The following is a 14,068-nucleotide window of genomic DNA, read 5'->3' as shown; positions in this document are numbered from 1 at the left end:
TGCGAAGTGCTTCCGAGTTGTAGTCAAGAACTGACTTGAAATCACATAAGCGGATGCTATGCCATCTTACTTCTAGGTCAGGAAGCAGGGAGTCACGGAAGTTGCCAAATCTTTCTTCGAGTAAGACCTGTAGCCTTCTGGGGTCTTCTTCATTCATACACTCGTACTGGAGCGAATCATCCATATGACGAGTCATTAGGATGATGGGTTTCGCCTTATTTGCCGCTAAGGCTGCTCTATTTACTTCCAAAGCTTGAGTTTACTCAATAGTTAGTACATCCTGGCTAGGCTCGAGAATCGTATCCAGAATTCCATCGGCCTTGAGATGCTGGCGAACATCACGAACCCACCTGTGATATCCAGAGCTAGTTGTTCCCAATGGAGCAAAGTCCAATTTGTTCAGGTTACTCATCCTGAAAGAGAACAAGATAAAAGGGTTAGTTTCGGAGCGTAAAAGGCTACCACGAAAACATATAAAATTCCTGAGCGTAATAGCTTCCAAGAAATTAGGAATTTCTGAGCGTAATCGCTTCCAAGAAATTAAATTCCAAGAAGTATTGGATTAGATCGAAACAATGACATAAGTGGTCGATCATAAATTCTCTACAAACTCTAAGTTTGGAGATCTCAACAAGCTCTAAGCTTGGAGTGAGCACGAATCCCACAGTTCGGCTTAATTTGGTCTCCCCTATGATGAAGAAAGGGAGGTAAAAGAAGGGAGGTTGCAAGTCCCTGAAAAAGAAGAGAAATTGAATTAAAAATCTCTAAACAAACGGGAATGTTTAGTAAAAAATACATCGAAATAGCTCGCCGGAAAATTTGACCAGAAAAAGTGGCCGGAAAAAGTAGCCTGAAGTTGGCCGGAAGTGTCACCGGCAGTGTTGACTGGATGCTGATGTGGCAGATATGCTGACGTGGTGTGGGATCAGCTGCGTTAGTAGGTCACGGCTTGGGCTCCTCCTTCCTCCTTTTTTTTTTTTTTTTTTTTTTCTTCTGCCGGTTTTTCTGACGGAATTTCAGTCTGCCGGTTCAGCTAGTTTTTGGTAGATTTTTGTGAGATTTCTTCCGGTTCCTGAATCGTCAGATTGAGATGTATCTTCTGACAAAATTTGGTTGAAATTGGATGTCTGGAAGATGGTGAACCGGTGGAATATTTGCTGCGGGTTGTATCAAGCTTCCGGTGGCCAGTTCGGTAGGTTTCCGGCCTGTTCTTGGGGTGGCACCGCCTGTTCTGGACTCCTAGGATTGAGTGCTTCAAGGTGTGAGGTGGAGGTAGAAAAGGCTTCAAGGTTTTGTATTCGGATTCAAGGTTTTTAGCTTCTTGAATCAGGGTTTGGCTATTTGTTTCTGGGTTAGGGCTTCGTGCTGATAACGTGTTTTAGGGAAACGATATTTGAGAGAGAATTGTTGTGTGTTCTCATTGATAATAGGGGTCTCTTTATATATAGGATTACAATGCATAGAATCTGAATTGTACAAGGAAATGTAATTATACAATGAATGAATATCTCTAAGATATTCTCTGAGATTCTTTCTAATTAAAACTCTATTACCACTAGGTCAAGTAACCTAGAGTTTGGGCTAGACACACAAATATGGATTTACTTGAACAAATTATTAATTCAAAACATATAACCAATAAAGTAATGAAAGTCTAAAAAAGAAAATTCATTAAGAATATAATGATGTGAAATATCATCTCGATATACCTAGCAAATGTCACAACTTATAACATTATATAGCATTCACCACTCCTCTGAATCTTACCAAATTAATTGATCGCCACTATTATTCAGGAGTTGCCTGATACCATTCGGTATAGAAGCATAAATGTTTATTTTCTAAGTATAAAGTTTTGAGTTAGACTCAGACTAGTTGTTCTACATTTTTAGAATCTTAGTTGTTATATTATCAATTGTTTATTGACGATCTATTAAAAAAAATTAGGAGTTTTTTTTTTTTTTTAACGTACTCCTTTCGAATTATTCATGGTATCCCAAATGTTTTTGACCCAAACATTAATCTATTGCGGGTCTAGACAACTAACAAAGTATTGCAACCCCTCCCTTGGCCACATTTATAATTTAGTAAATAATATTAAATAAACAACTTTTGCGTTCAAACGCAAGACATGAGAATTCTATATCTTGAACATTCCCGTAATGGGATTCAAGGCATCAATTGAACCACTTGTCGTAATTAAAATAATAAGAGCTTGAGGGTAGCTACACCAGTCCTTTTATATATATATATATATATATATATATATATATATATATATATATATCCTATCCAGAGCGGAGCTCCGCTTTGAAATTAACGTGTGAAGTTTGAGTTTTTGGACACTTTTCGGTCTCACATCCACATCTCGACCGTTCAGTTTTTAAGTAGTAGTGTATAGATCCATCTCTACAAATTTTCAGCGAAAATGATGATCGTTAAGGCATTGATTACTGCCTTAAAGCTAGTACGGTGAAGGTTGACAGATTCAGTCTGTCCATTAGTTTAAGCGAGTTAGATACCTTAACAATCATCAATTTGGCTAAAAATTTGCAGAGATGATCTGTATACTAGTACATAAAAACTGAACGGTCGAGATGTGGATATACGACCTAAAAGTGACCCAAAACTCGAACTTCACACATTAATTTTAAAGCGGAGCTCCAGTCTGGATAAAATATATATATATATATATATATATATATATATAATAGGAGTTTTGAACTAAAAGAATGCATAAAATGATAATTGATGTTTCAACTTTCAAGATCATGTGGCTGCAAGATTATCCACAGATTTTATAATAATAACTATGTAATTAATTAACGGGTCCACTAAGAAAATCCAGCTCGTAATAAGTCAGTAGAGATATTAGTATCTGTTTAAGGCAACATGGATAAGGATGTATTTATTACTCCCTCGTCCTGTCTTAACCGACAATGATAAATAGGATTATAATACTTGTTAATCCTTAATAAACAGACACATATTTAATCTGGTTCTCCTATTTGAGAAATTTTATTTGCACATTGTTATATGTTGGATACACAACCCCAAAATTTTTGTTTGTATTTTGTACCTGTAAGTTCCTATTTCGCCCCAATGATGATACACCTTCATGTTCACCCCCAAATTGGGATTCCCATTGTGAATTAATCACTAAAAGATCAACACAAGATCTGGTATAGATCACAACTTTAAGAGAAAGGGAGTAGAGTTTAACCATACTTGATAGAACCTTGAAAAAAAACCTACAGATCAATTCTTTCTTAGCAAACCGTCATCCGCTCACTGCTTAGTTAGTTGCATAGAAAATGAAGAAAAACAAATTAAAGAAGAGTTGCAACCATTTGGAAGATAAACCTTTGAGAATGTTTAGAGCATCTTTAACAATGCTAGTCATTTTTTAGTCAAATTTTAGCTAAAGTAGCTAAAAGTTATTTTGGCTAGCCACTTTAGAAATACCTTTGTATTTATATTATTTTTTAAGTAAAGATTAAATAGTTTAAATATATTTATAAATTATATAAAATAACTTAAAATGAATGTATTAAATTATAGAGAGTTTCATCTCGCTCTAATAGATAACCATTTAGGAGTCTGGTGCAGCTGGTAAAATATATCAAAAGCTAAACATGTTCTCCAAAATAGTTAAGTAATCAAAATAGAGAGTCTGCTAAAAATGTTCTCAGGAAAAATTGGCCAGATGAAAAATGAAGGTGGAGGAGAGGACAAAGCTTTGATTCTCTAACTATCTTATACTCCCAAACCCCACCCGCTCACAACTTTCCTCCGCCATATATATATATTCTGATTTTGTTTCTCATCCGGGGGGGATTTAATTTTTGCAAAAAAATGGTGAGATATTTTGGTATGTGTATTTAGAAAAAGGAATGTGTAAATATAATTACCCTCCTATTTTCTTACAAAATATATTTCAAATGTTTTTGTTTTTCCTCTATCCATATCTTAATGTCAAAGATAAGATAAGATAGGAATCAAATCAGTTTGACATTATTTTTTTTAATGAAGAAAAAAATTAATCCTTCATCTTAGAGCCGATTTTCTATGACCAATGTCAAGCGAATTTGCACTCATTAAACTAATTGCAAACACAATTTTTAATAATTCAATCAAATAACATCTTTTTTTTTTTTGAGTAAAAAGGTCAACCATTCATTATAATTTAGCAAGCAGTACAAAACGACGTACCCCTAAGGGTCGTCATAAAACGTCGTTTACAGAGTACTTTAAAATCCTACTCTAAAGATAGAATAAGAAACCAAATACCCCAAGTACACCCACCTTTTAAAGTTAGGCACTTTTATTCTAAACAAGAACTAAGACCTCCGAAGGATTAAAAGAACAACAGAGTTAATAGCTCATGCGACCTGAAAAAGAAATTAAATAGTACTAGGAGAAGAGGATGAAAATTCACCCTCAACACCATCACCTTTTGTATCCAATGCCTCAACCTCAGCAATAACCTCGTCCTTGGACAAGCTACCTGCGGATTCATGCGCAGTACCAGAGTCAGTATGACTCTTCCATTTAAGAGATTTCCTCGCAGGCAGCTCCGGATCCAAATTCCTAGCAGCCTTCGGCTTATTTTTACTACCCCGACGACGACCCAACTTCTTCTTTTTCGTGGGCGAGATTATAAGCTGCCCATTTGTATGTTGTAAGACCAAAGCAATGTTTTCATCCACTCTGAGAGCAGGGGCTGGAAGCGACAACATCTTCTTACCCGCATTAAGCAAATCATATTTCGCTTTTCTCTTGGTACCAGCAGCAACCAAACTAGTCAAACCCAAATCAACCCCCGGCTTCAGGAGGCCTTTCTTCACTGTGGTCCAACAGTTGGTTGGCAGGGTGGCTGACTTAGCACCACTTGGGAAGAGCTTCTGCCAATTCTTGAGCCAGTTGACCCCATTGTTCTCAATCAAGCCTAAAGATTCACATATTGTACTTCCATCAATCTTGGAACCATGCAGCACGTCACTTCCATGTGCCGCATGGGCTTCCACCACTCCCAGCAATTGGGAATCATGCAGCTCACCATCCGGTTGCACCTCCAGTTCCATAGCCATTCCCCCAATCTCAGCAGAAGACATCGGTTCCGTCATCGGAGCTGGCTTTGGTTCCAGAGGGAGAGCACCCATGTCTAATGACAAACCGGCCATCGCCGCTGCTGGAGGCCCATTCTGAATCGCTTCCTTCTCTGTCAGCAAGAAACCATCACACCCTGAAGCCTCATGCTCGAATAAACCGCAGTCCCTACAGAAACCCTTAACTTTCTCATAAATAAGAGTAATCTCAGGCTGCACCATGGGAGAGAATTCAAAGAGCATCCAAGTACGCACCCTCCGACGCGTATCCATCACCAATCGGATCCTCTGCTCCTCCTCCTTCCTACGAAGAGCCGATTGATCAAAACGAAAAACCTGACCAACCGCAGATCCAATCAGGTTTAAGGCATGCTTGTTGCGAAGGGCCAATGACAAACCCTGGACCGTAATCCATGTCTCCATCTTCCACAGAGGAACCTTCTCCACTGAGCTAACGCCATCATACTCCCCTACCAACAGCATTGTGTTTCTGTAGAACCACGGCCCGCCATACAGCGCTCTATTACGATCAGCTTCATAAGTGAATTGGAAAAGGAAGCGATCTCCGGCATCATGAACAGAAAGACCGGATTTGAGACGCCAGATCGAAGCAATGGTGCCCTTGAAACCAGGAAAACGCGACTTCGCCCCTAGCAGTCGCCCAACCATATACCAGTTGTTATCTTGCAGCGCAGCCCGCCCCGCCTCACCCAATGACACCCTGGCGGAATCAGCAGGAGGACGCACAGCCATAGTGCCAGCAGGAGTCTGCATTAGAGTCCAGAGAAAAGTTTTGGAGATTTTGGTCGAAGAAAATTTCTGCGAAAACCCTAGCAAAGCGAGCGGCTAGGTCAGATTTAGGGTTATTAGTGTTATTTTGTTCTTATATATCATGATTTGTTCTCAAGTATCAAATAACATCTTTGGTTTCTATAGAAACAAGTTAAGTGATTTCAAAATATGAAATAACCCTGTAAATCTGTAACTATGTGTGTATGCTTAGTGCTTACATAAATAAAATCGCAATACAAAATATTCCCGCTCTCCTCATATAAAAACAAGCAAGTTCTTTAATTACTTGAACGATTAGATTAGATTAGATTAGATTAAGTCATGCCAAATTTAATTTTACAACAAAACAAAAATTTCTCATATCTATACAAAATATTTTGTTATTAAAGTATACTCATTAAACAAGATATCCACACCAAAATGGTTAGTATTGATCAAGGTTTATTGCTTGAAGATGCCACTCCTAATTAAAACAATACCATACCCAAAACTATATCAAAATATTTCCATCTTTCGATTTTGAATATTATTTTTTTGGTAGGTAGTCATAACACTTGACAAGTTGTAGTAGTACGGGTAGAAGAATGTGGACTATTTTTCTTTTATCTTGATCTAAGAAAGGGAAACAGGATAAGGGTTAACAAATTGATTTTTCCTTATCAAAAAAAAAAAGAAAAAGAAAAAGAAAAAGATTTTTGTGGTGGCCACGTCATGGCGTAGGTGTCAAACCGCGTGGCAGCTTCCCTATTTCACCGGCGGCAGGCGTTAGCCTTCCTCCGTCTTGTCTCAAATATCGTGTGCCTCTATAAATACACCTCTGCCCTTAGACTTATCCTGTTCCTCTCTCTCTCTCTCTCTCCTCAGTTTCTCTCTCTCTCTCTTAACTTATCAGTTTCTCTCTCTCTCTCTTAACTTATCAGTTTCTCTCTCTTATCCATAAAAACTGTTAACACAGTGGCAAGTTCCACCTCTTCATCTTCATCTCCTCCTCTTCCACCAAATTAAACGCACCGTTTTGTCTTCTCCTCCGGCTCCATTAACGACACCGTCGTCTCTCCGATTGATGACTACAACCCCAATTTGGAAGCTCAAACGCAGAAGAAGACGCAGCGGAGAAGGCTAAATCCATCCGTAATTCCATCACGCATCTCTAACTACTTTTGTACTCGCAGTCCTCGCCGGCGATCGAACAGAACCGAACTTGGCTTTGTTAATGGACGTTTTGGTGGGATCCACCTCGGCGGCGACGGCTTCCTGTCTGTTTCTCAACCAAAACGGCGTCGTAGGAGGGGGAAAATCGGGGATCGGAGCTTGCGGCGGAGGGAAGGCTCGATCGGAGCAGGCGGACTCGTTTTCGAGCAGTTCTTCGTCCTCCATCGGGGCTCCGGATGACAGTGACGAAGAAAATGCATCCAAGGAAGGATCCGGTGACGTCACTGACAGCGAGGAGGTTCAGAGCAAGTTTAACCGCCGAGGAGGATTGACTTCTCTGGGATCAATGGGTTCTCTAGAAGATTCTCTTCCCATCAAGTAAGTAAGATTTTCGAGGATTAGATCTGAAAATCTTTGATCCCGATAATTAATTGAGCGCGCGATTTTTGGAGTGTTAATTACTTGAAGAAAGAGTTTAATTAAATTAAGGATCTAATTATTTCGACCATGCAGGAGGGGATTATCGAACTACTTCTCAGGAAAATCGAAATCGTTTGCGAGTTTATCAGATGTTGTGACCACCGCCACGACGGTGAAGGAGGTGGAGAAGAGGGAGAACCCATTCAACAAGAGGAGAAGGGTTTTGATCGCCTCAAAGTGGTCCAGAAAGTCGTCGTCGTCGTCGTCATCATCTTTTTACAACCACCCAAACCCAAAATCCATGCCATTACTAGCCTCCTTAAATGAAGATGAAGAAGAACAAGAACCAGAAGAAACACAAGAAGACCCATCATCAGGCCAATCTTCATCAGATGAGAAAGAACCACATATGGTCAGAACCCCAAAATTGCTTGACAGGGGATTGAAGAGCTTCAAGTCTAGGAGTTGCTATTGCCTCTCAGATCTGCAAGAGCATGAACAATAAGAAAAACCGCACCACCCACTTTGGCATGGGGCAGTACCCTTTTTTTTCTTTCTTTCTTTTCTTATTTTTCTCTGGTTGGTGGCAGCGTTTGTGTAATTGGAAGCCCACTATTAAAAAGAACAAAATTATAAAATGTGTATTTTTAGTAATACGATTCCTTTTGTTTTTTGTTTGGAGTTATTATTTTACTATTTTTAATATTACAGGATAAGGATATACATGATGAGCTGACTCGGAAATCTTAACTGGAGGAGTATTAAAAGACAAGTTTGCCCTCTGGTTCAATAATGCAGGTTCTGAGTTTTTGGGTATAGGATAAATATTGCATTTATATCTTTATCCTGTTCCTAACATCCTATATGCCTATTCAGACCAAAAACAAAAAACATCCTATGCCTATCCATAAAAAAAGGAACAATAAAAGAAGGGTTCTCTCTCAGTAAGATTGAGCTGGACATAGAGATTAGAGATGGAAGTGGTTCACATGGTTTAACTTGGGCTACCCTAAAGTTAGGGAAAAGAACACAGATAGCTTCAAGCATTTTGTCATGGCGATGCCACCCAAGAAAAGAACCCAACAGAAACTGATTGAAGTGGAATTGAACGCCCGAAACCGCGAATGACGGAAGTCAAGTTCGCAAATGTCCCAAAGGGGTGACTTATCTGATCCGTTAGGGAAAATGGGGTTGAAGAACTCGAATAGATTTCTTTCTAATGAAGCAACGTGATGTGGTGGTGCTTGGGTTTGGTGGTTTATTGCCTTCACGTCACACCTAACTACAATGGAGTTTTGGTTATACAAAGTTTGTTTTGCTTTTGGGTGACAATGAGAGGAAATTTGGATTTCTTGAAATAATTCAATTTATTAAAAGATTTGCCGACAACCGAGTCCTTTTCTCAAAAAGAAAAATTGAATGGAAAATCGACGTGCTTGAGGTACGGTCCAAAAACTACCTCAAAAAAACGAAAGGAAAAAAGAGGTACGGTCCAAAACGAGTCAATATGTGGGCTATGATTGTTAATCACATCAATATGTGGAGCGAGGCTTTAAGCCTTTTACTCCAAAGGGAGCCCTCTGCCACAAATTCTCGTGGATAATGGGCTGAACCTAGGCCCAAGATGAAGTTTGGGTATGGTTATCAACAAGTAATCGCATCTCAATTGCAAACTTGACGTTCAAGGCGATTCCAAACTCCTTGACGGATTACATTGCTATACATGGATATTCAGAAACTAACTCAGAATTTTGATGTTTCGAAGGAGGCAAGCTATGTGGCAAATGATATTCTTGTCAAGTAATGGCTTGGAGAAATTCTCTTTCATTATATACTACTGTTCATGATTTTAACTTTGGCAATTTAGGCTTTGGTTGTATTCGTGGTTCTTCTTTGTAACTCATAAAGAAGTCGTTTACGATTTTCAAGGTTAGTGAATATCAACATGCTTGCCGATATCTTTAACTGATAAGAACTTTTGATTTTTATAAGCAAGGTTTCTTCTATTCTCCAAACAAACACACAAACAAAAAAATCCATAAGCAAAGTTGATAAGAACTTTTGATTATTATTAATCGTTAGAAGGCAGAAGGAGATATAAATGTGCATATTCAACAAGGGCATTATAGAAATGTTTTTAAAAAAAAATAACAAAAAAGAAATGGAATGTGTATTAAGAAGTGTGAGATGTGTATATAAAATTTCTCGTTGTAAAAACTAATTGTGTTTTGTTAAGTTTAAGTTTATAGCGACACTGATTGAAGTTTAAACTTCAATTTATTTTTAGTGGTCAAAGGTAAGAGAGTGTTTTGACATAACCTCCTTAATTCCTTATAGTCTTATACAGATTAATTTTTCAATTTAGATAATTTTTTAGAATGCCTTGTGATCTCAATAAAAAAAATAAAAAACAAAAAAAGAATTTTATAGTAATTTTTGCATAAAGGAGTACAAAGAGTATAGAACTATAGATGCTCCTACGGGTAATTATATGATCGATGGCCTGTATTGTCTGGCCACTTCGTTTCACTCCCCCCCCCCCCCCCCCCCCCCTTTCTCATCTCTCAAGCACCCGAGTTGGATTCGGGCCAAAACCCCCGAGTCGACTCGGATTCAACTCAATGTCTCAACCGGCCTCGGAAGCCAATCCGGACACCTCGAAACCCGAGACCCCCGACGTCCTCGTTCAGTACGTGGTGCTCCGGCGAGACCTAATCGACACGTGGCCGCTGGGCAGTGTGGTAACACAGGGCTGCCATGCTTCCGTCTCCGCCATCCGGTCCCACAAAGACGACCCACGCACGCTCCAGTATTGTAGCCCTGAAAATATCGATTCTATGCATAAGGTAAAAAGTTCAACCTTGCTTTGTATCCATTTGCGGTCAATTTTGGTCAATCTCGGCGGCGAGATTGTACGGAGTTTTAGTTTCTTGGTCAATGTGATGCTTGAAAGTTTGAATCGTACAAATGTTAGTTGATGTTTTTGGTCCAATTACATGTTTGATAGTTTTCCAATTACACGAGACATTTACATAGCTAGATATGCAAGTAAGAAACTGTAGCTACGTGTTTGGTTACTATGAGGTTGTGTAGTTTCAAACTATTCCTCATTTCATCGTGTTATTAAGATTTAGACCGAAATCTTGAGCATGATTGTAGATTATAAGCTACTTATAGTTTGTAATTTGTTTGGATTCGTATTGTTGATCAGTTAATTGGGATTGCAAAGTTGTCATTTATTGACTGCTGGAACTATTAGCATTGTCGATGACATTGTATATGTTAGTGGTTAATATACTTCTTGTGCAGGTTACTCTTGAGGTGAAGGGAGAACCTCAAATATTGAACTTGTCTGAGAAGCTCAAAGCTGGTGGCATAGAGCACAAGCTGTGGATTGAGCAACCTGAGAATTTCCCAACTTGTCTCGCTACGAAACCTTACCCCAAATCCATCGTATCTTCGTATTTTAAAAAGTTGAAGCTCTGTAAGTGATGTGATACTCAGTCCTCGTCTGTTCGCATGGCAATTTAGTTGATTGACAGTGACAGATAATGTGTTCCTACAGGAATAGATTATAAACTTCTGCAGTTTTGCTTTCCCATTGTGTCGAAAGTGTTAGAATATAGTCAATTAACAAGTCTCCATGTGAACGGTGTGATATTGTGCCGCCTTCATGTCTTCTATGGCGGCAAGAACTGTGTTGGTTTGAGAAAATGAATATCATGTGCATTGTTGGTTTTACTGTGACACCCTCCCAATTTGACCTTATAACCTAGCAATTGAAAACTATTGAGGAAACAGACTTCTCCACCTTTCAGTTCTTCTCAGCTTTGATATTCACCTTTTATCCCTGAAGATTCAGCAATTGTGGATGTACTTATCTATGGTGTTGTTGATTAGGAGAAGTGGCCCAAATAGAAACCATCAAACTCTTTTGGTAACGTTGTGGGTTAGCAAGTAAAATCTAGAGGATAGCATTTTAGGTTCTGGATTCATTCAGAGCCACACTTGGATCAAGAATGAGAACAATGAAACAAAACATGAAAAAAAACTACACAAAAATGTTGCAAGTATGTAGAAAGAGTCCTGTCAATTTTATAGTTTCTCTATAATAACGAAACATCTCATACATACTCGTGCCAACAAAAAAAGTCACTACATATACACAAGCACAAACTGCAATCTTTCTATATTGCAGAGTTTAGCATAAACAGCAATCTCTATATGTTTTATGAGTCCTATCACTGGTTCACTGCACTACCAAGCGTCTAGCACAGAAGCTGCAGTAGAGCTTGCGCTTGGTCCTCCAATAGAGAGGGAAGAAACAGAACCTCCACTGTTTCTCTACATCCATGGCTTGAACCAAACCTCCACAGTACGGGCACGCCCCCGGTGCTGGTTGCCGCGAGAGAACCGTCTCATCCTCATCACAAACGAACACCAGACACATCGATCCTTCTCCCTTTTGCCTCGAAACTTTCTCTGGGTTTCTGGGTTTTGCCCCTCTTTTCTGTCTTGCTAGAAACTGAAATTCTTATTGCTGGTAGTTATATGATCGCAGAGTTACACAAGCCTTCTGAAATCGTTGTTGTTTGCTGGTAGATTTGGCCACAAAGTTCTGCAAGGTTCGTATTTATAGTCTGCTCCTTGGAGTTTTCAATTGTGAAGATCAGAAAGAGGTAGGGGACTTTCTTAATAAGAAAGGTCTAGATTCTGGAAAAACGTAGCTAGGTCTGGAAACTGAAGGACAGGACGAAGCTAAGGTTTCTGTGTAAGGTGTGTATGTAGAATATTCCAAACCTCACACGTGTCCTAAGATAAGAATTCTATCTTGGCTTGGTACGAGGGTAAGAATTCTATAATATTAAGAATTCTATAATATTTGTGCTTGCGTCATAAACGTGTTGACGCTGCTTCCACTGTGCCCTTTTCACATTGATGATAATCCATGCAGTTTTCTTCTGGGCTGCCGTCTTTCCTGAAAAGTAACTAAATTGAGAACTGATAAAAGGGAAAGATCTCGGACGATATGGAAGGTAGCTGATGATGAGTGGTGCGATTTGGTGACTAATACAGTTATACTCGTTTATTTTTTTATCTAAATTCAACTTGCGGAAAGTTTATCGACGGATTCATGAATTTTTACTGTTTTATTTTTTTATATTATTAGTTTTTATCTATTTACCTCAATTTTAGAGATTTTTTTTTCACTTATCCTAATAAGTTCTTCTATTCATACTTCTAAAAATAGTAATGGACCTCTTTACTTATCAGACCTCCAATATACTATTAAAAAATGGTCCTTGACCCAAAATACAAAATTGAGTTTGTTTTCCTACTTACTCCATCAACAAAATTTTATTCCTACTAACCAAATCTCTCTCTCTCTCTCTCTCTCTCTCTCTCTCTCAATTTCACCGTTGACTTCGACTTCCGCCGCCGGCGACATCACCCCACCTCGGCGACAATGCAAACCCCGCAGCCGGCGACATCAAACTCTCCTTTCAGGCCACTCCGGCTACTCCTTCGACGTCAACCTGTCTGCCCTTCGATTTTCGGATCGGTTTATGAAATTAGAGCTTCCAACCGGCGGTGGATCGAGCTTGAGCTCCTGGAAGACGTCAGCGACCAGTGCCCATCGCAGCAATCAGATTCGGCCATCCCTTCTCTCTCTCTCTCTCATCTCGATCTCCCTCCTTTCTCTATGTCATCGTTGGCATTCAAGTTTGGTTTTCCGACGGCAAGGTGTTCACTGCGCACCAGGCTATAGAATCAACGGCACATACATCATCCACAACCCCAACCTCCCCGGAAGACTACTTCCGCTCCCGAGTCTGCAATCGGAAAGAAGTAAGAAGAGGACTTGGGTGCCCAAATCAATTTTTTTTTAGGTAAAATTTGGGCAGAATTTTTTTTTTGTTGGTCAAATGAGGGCAGAAGGAAAGAAAAACGAAAGTTTTATAGGGAGCAATAAACGTCTATTCCCCCCCCCCCCCCCCCTAATAGATGTCTATTAGGGGGGCAATAAATGTTTTGAATTCATGTAATGTCCTCATTTTTTTTCCTTAATCAAAGTTTTATTTGTCTAATTTTACAGAGATTAGTTCTCATTCCAGCGATTGAAAGTTCTATTGGAGGGCAAGATACATCTATTGGAGGGCAATACAGGTTTATTCGAAAGGGCAATAAACCTCTCCGGCCCCATATGAGATCTCCAACAACCTTTTTGGAGAGTTTCGCATACCTCTATTGCCCCCTAATAGAGGTTTATTGGGGGGTAATAGAGGTTTATTGCTCCTCTATTGGGGGTAATAGAGGTTTATTGCTCCTCTATTGGGGCAATAGACTTCTATTTGGAGGGCAATGAATCTTTCTGGCGACCTCTTTGGGGATCTTCGTTGAGGTTTTCAGAAAAGTCCGGTGGGTGGTGGCCGATGACCGGAATCTGGTGACTAGGCTCCGACGAAGTCTCCTATGGTTTCTCTTTCTTCCATTCTCTCTCTCTCTCTCTCTCTCTCTCTCTCTCTCTCTCTCTCTCTCTCTCTCTCTCTCTCTCTCTCTCTCTCTCTCTCTCTCTCTCTCTCTCTCTCTCTCTC

At 39.5% G+C, this 14,068-nt stretch overlaps 3 protein-coding genes across 3 annotated transcripts; 2 read left to right on the top strand and 1 right to left on the bottom strand.

Annotated features, from left to right (window-relative positions):
* The first annotated feature begins 6,739 nt into the window (after positions 1–6,739).
* On the top strand, positions 6,740–8,128 carry LOC112169453 (suppressor protein SRP40). The gene is made up of 2 exons (XM_024306475.2): positions 6,740–7,430; positions 7,566–8,128. Exons 1-2 carry the CDS (start codon positions 7,114–7,116, stop codon positions 7,975–7,977), a joined length of 729 nt encoding a protein of 242 aa, XP_024162243.1. The 5' UTR covers positions 6,740–7,113; the 3' UTR covers positions 7,978–8,128.
* A 1,882-nt stretch (positions 8,129–10,010) lies between these two features.
* On the top strand, positions 10,011–11,213 carry LOC112169454 (putative peptidyl-tRNA hydrolase PTRHD1). Its single transcript, XM_024306476.2, has 2 exons — positions 10,011–10,318; positions 10,782–11,213. Exons 1-2 carry the CDS (start codon positions 10,094–10,096, stop codon positions 10,962–10,964), a joined length of 408 nt encoding a protein of 135 aa, XP_024162244.1. The 5' UTR covers positions 10,011–10,093; the 3' UTR covers positions 10,965–11,213.
* Positions 11,214–11,534: 321 nt separating this feature from the next.
* Positions 11,535–12,144, bottom strand: LOC112169455. Its single transcript, XM_024306477.2, has one exon. The coding sequence runs from the start codon at positions 11,920–11,922 to the stop codon at positions 11,722–11,724; it is 201 nt and encodes a 66-aa protein (XP_024162245.1). The 5' UTR covers positions 11,923–12,144; the 3' UTR covers positions 11,535–11,721.
* Positions 12,145–14,068: the final 1,924 nt, after the last annotated feature.

This window comes from Rosa chinensis, chromosome 6 (assembly GCF_002994745.2).
Source record: "Rosa chinensis cultivar Old Blush chromosome 6, RchiOBHm-V2, whole genome shotgun sequence".
In the NCBI taxonomy this organism is placed as follows: domain Eukaryota; kingdom Viridiplantae; phylum Streptophyta; class Magnoliopsida; order Rosales; family Rosaceae; genus Rosa; species Rosa chinensis.
The sequence above is the reverse complement of the archived record's forward strand: the minus strand, read 5'-3'. Positions and strand labels throughout refer to the sequence as shown.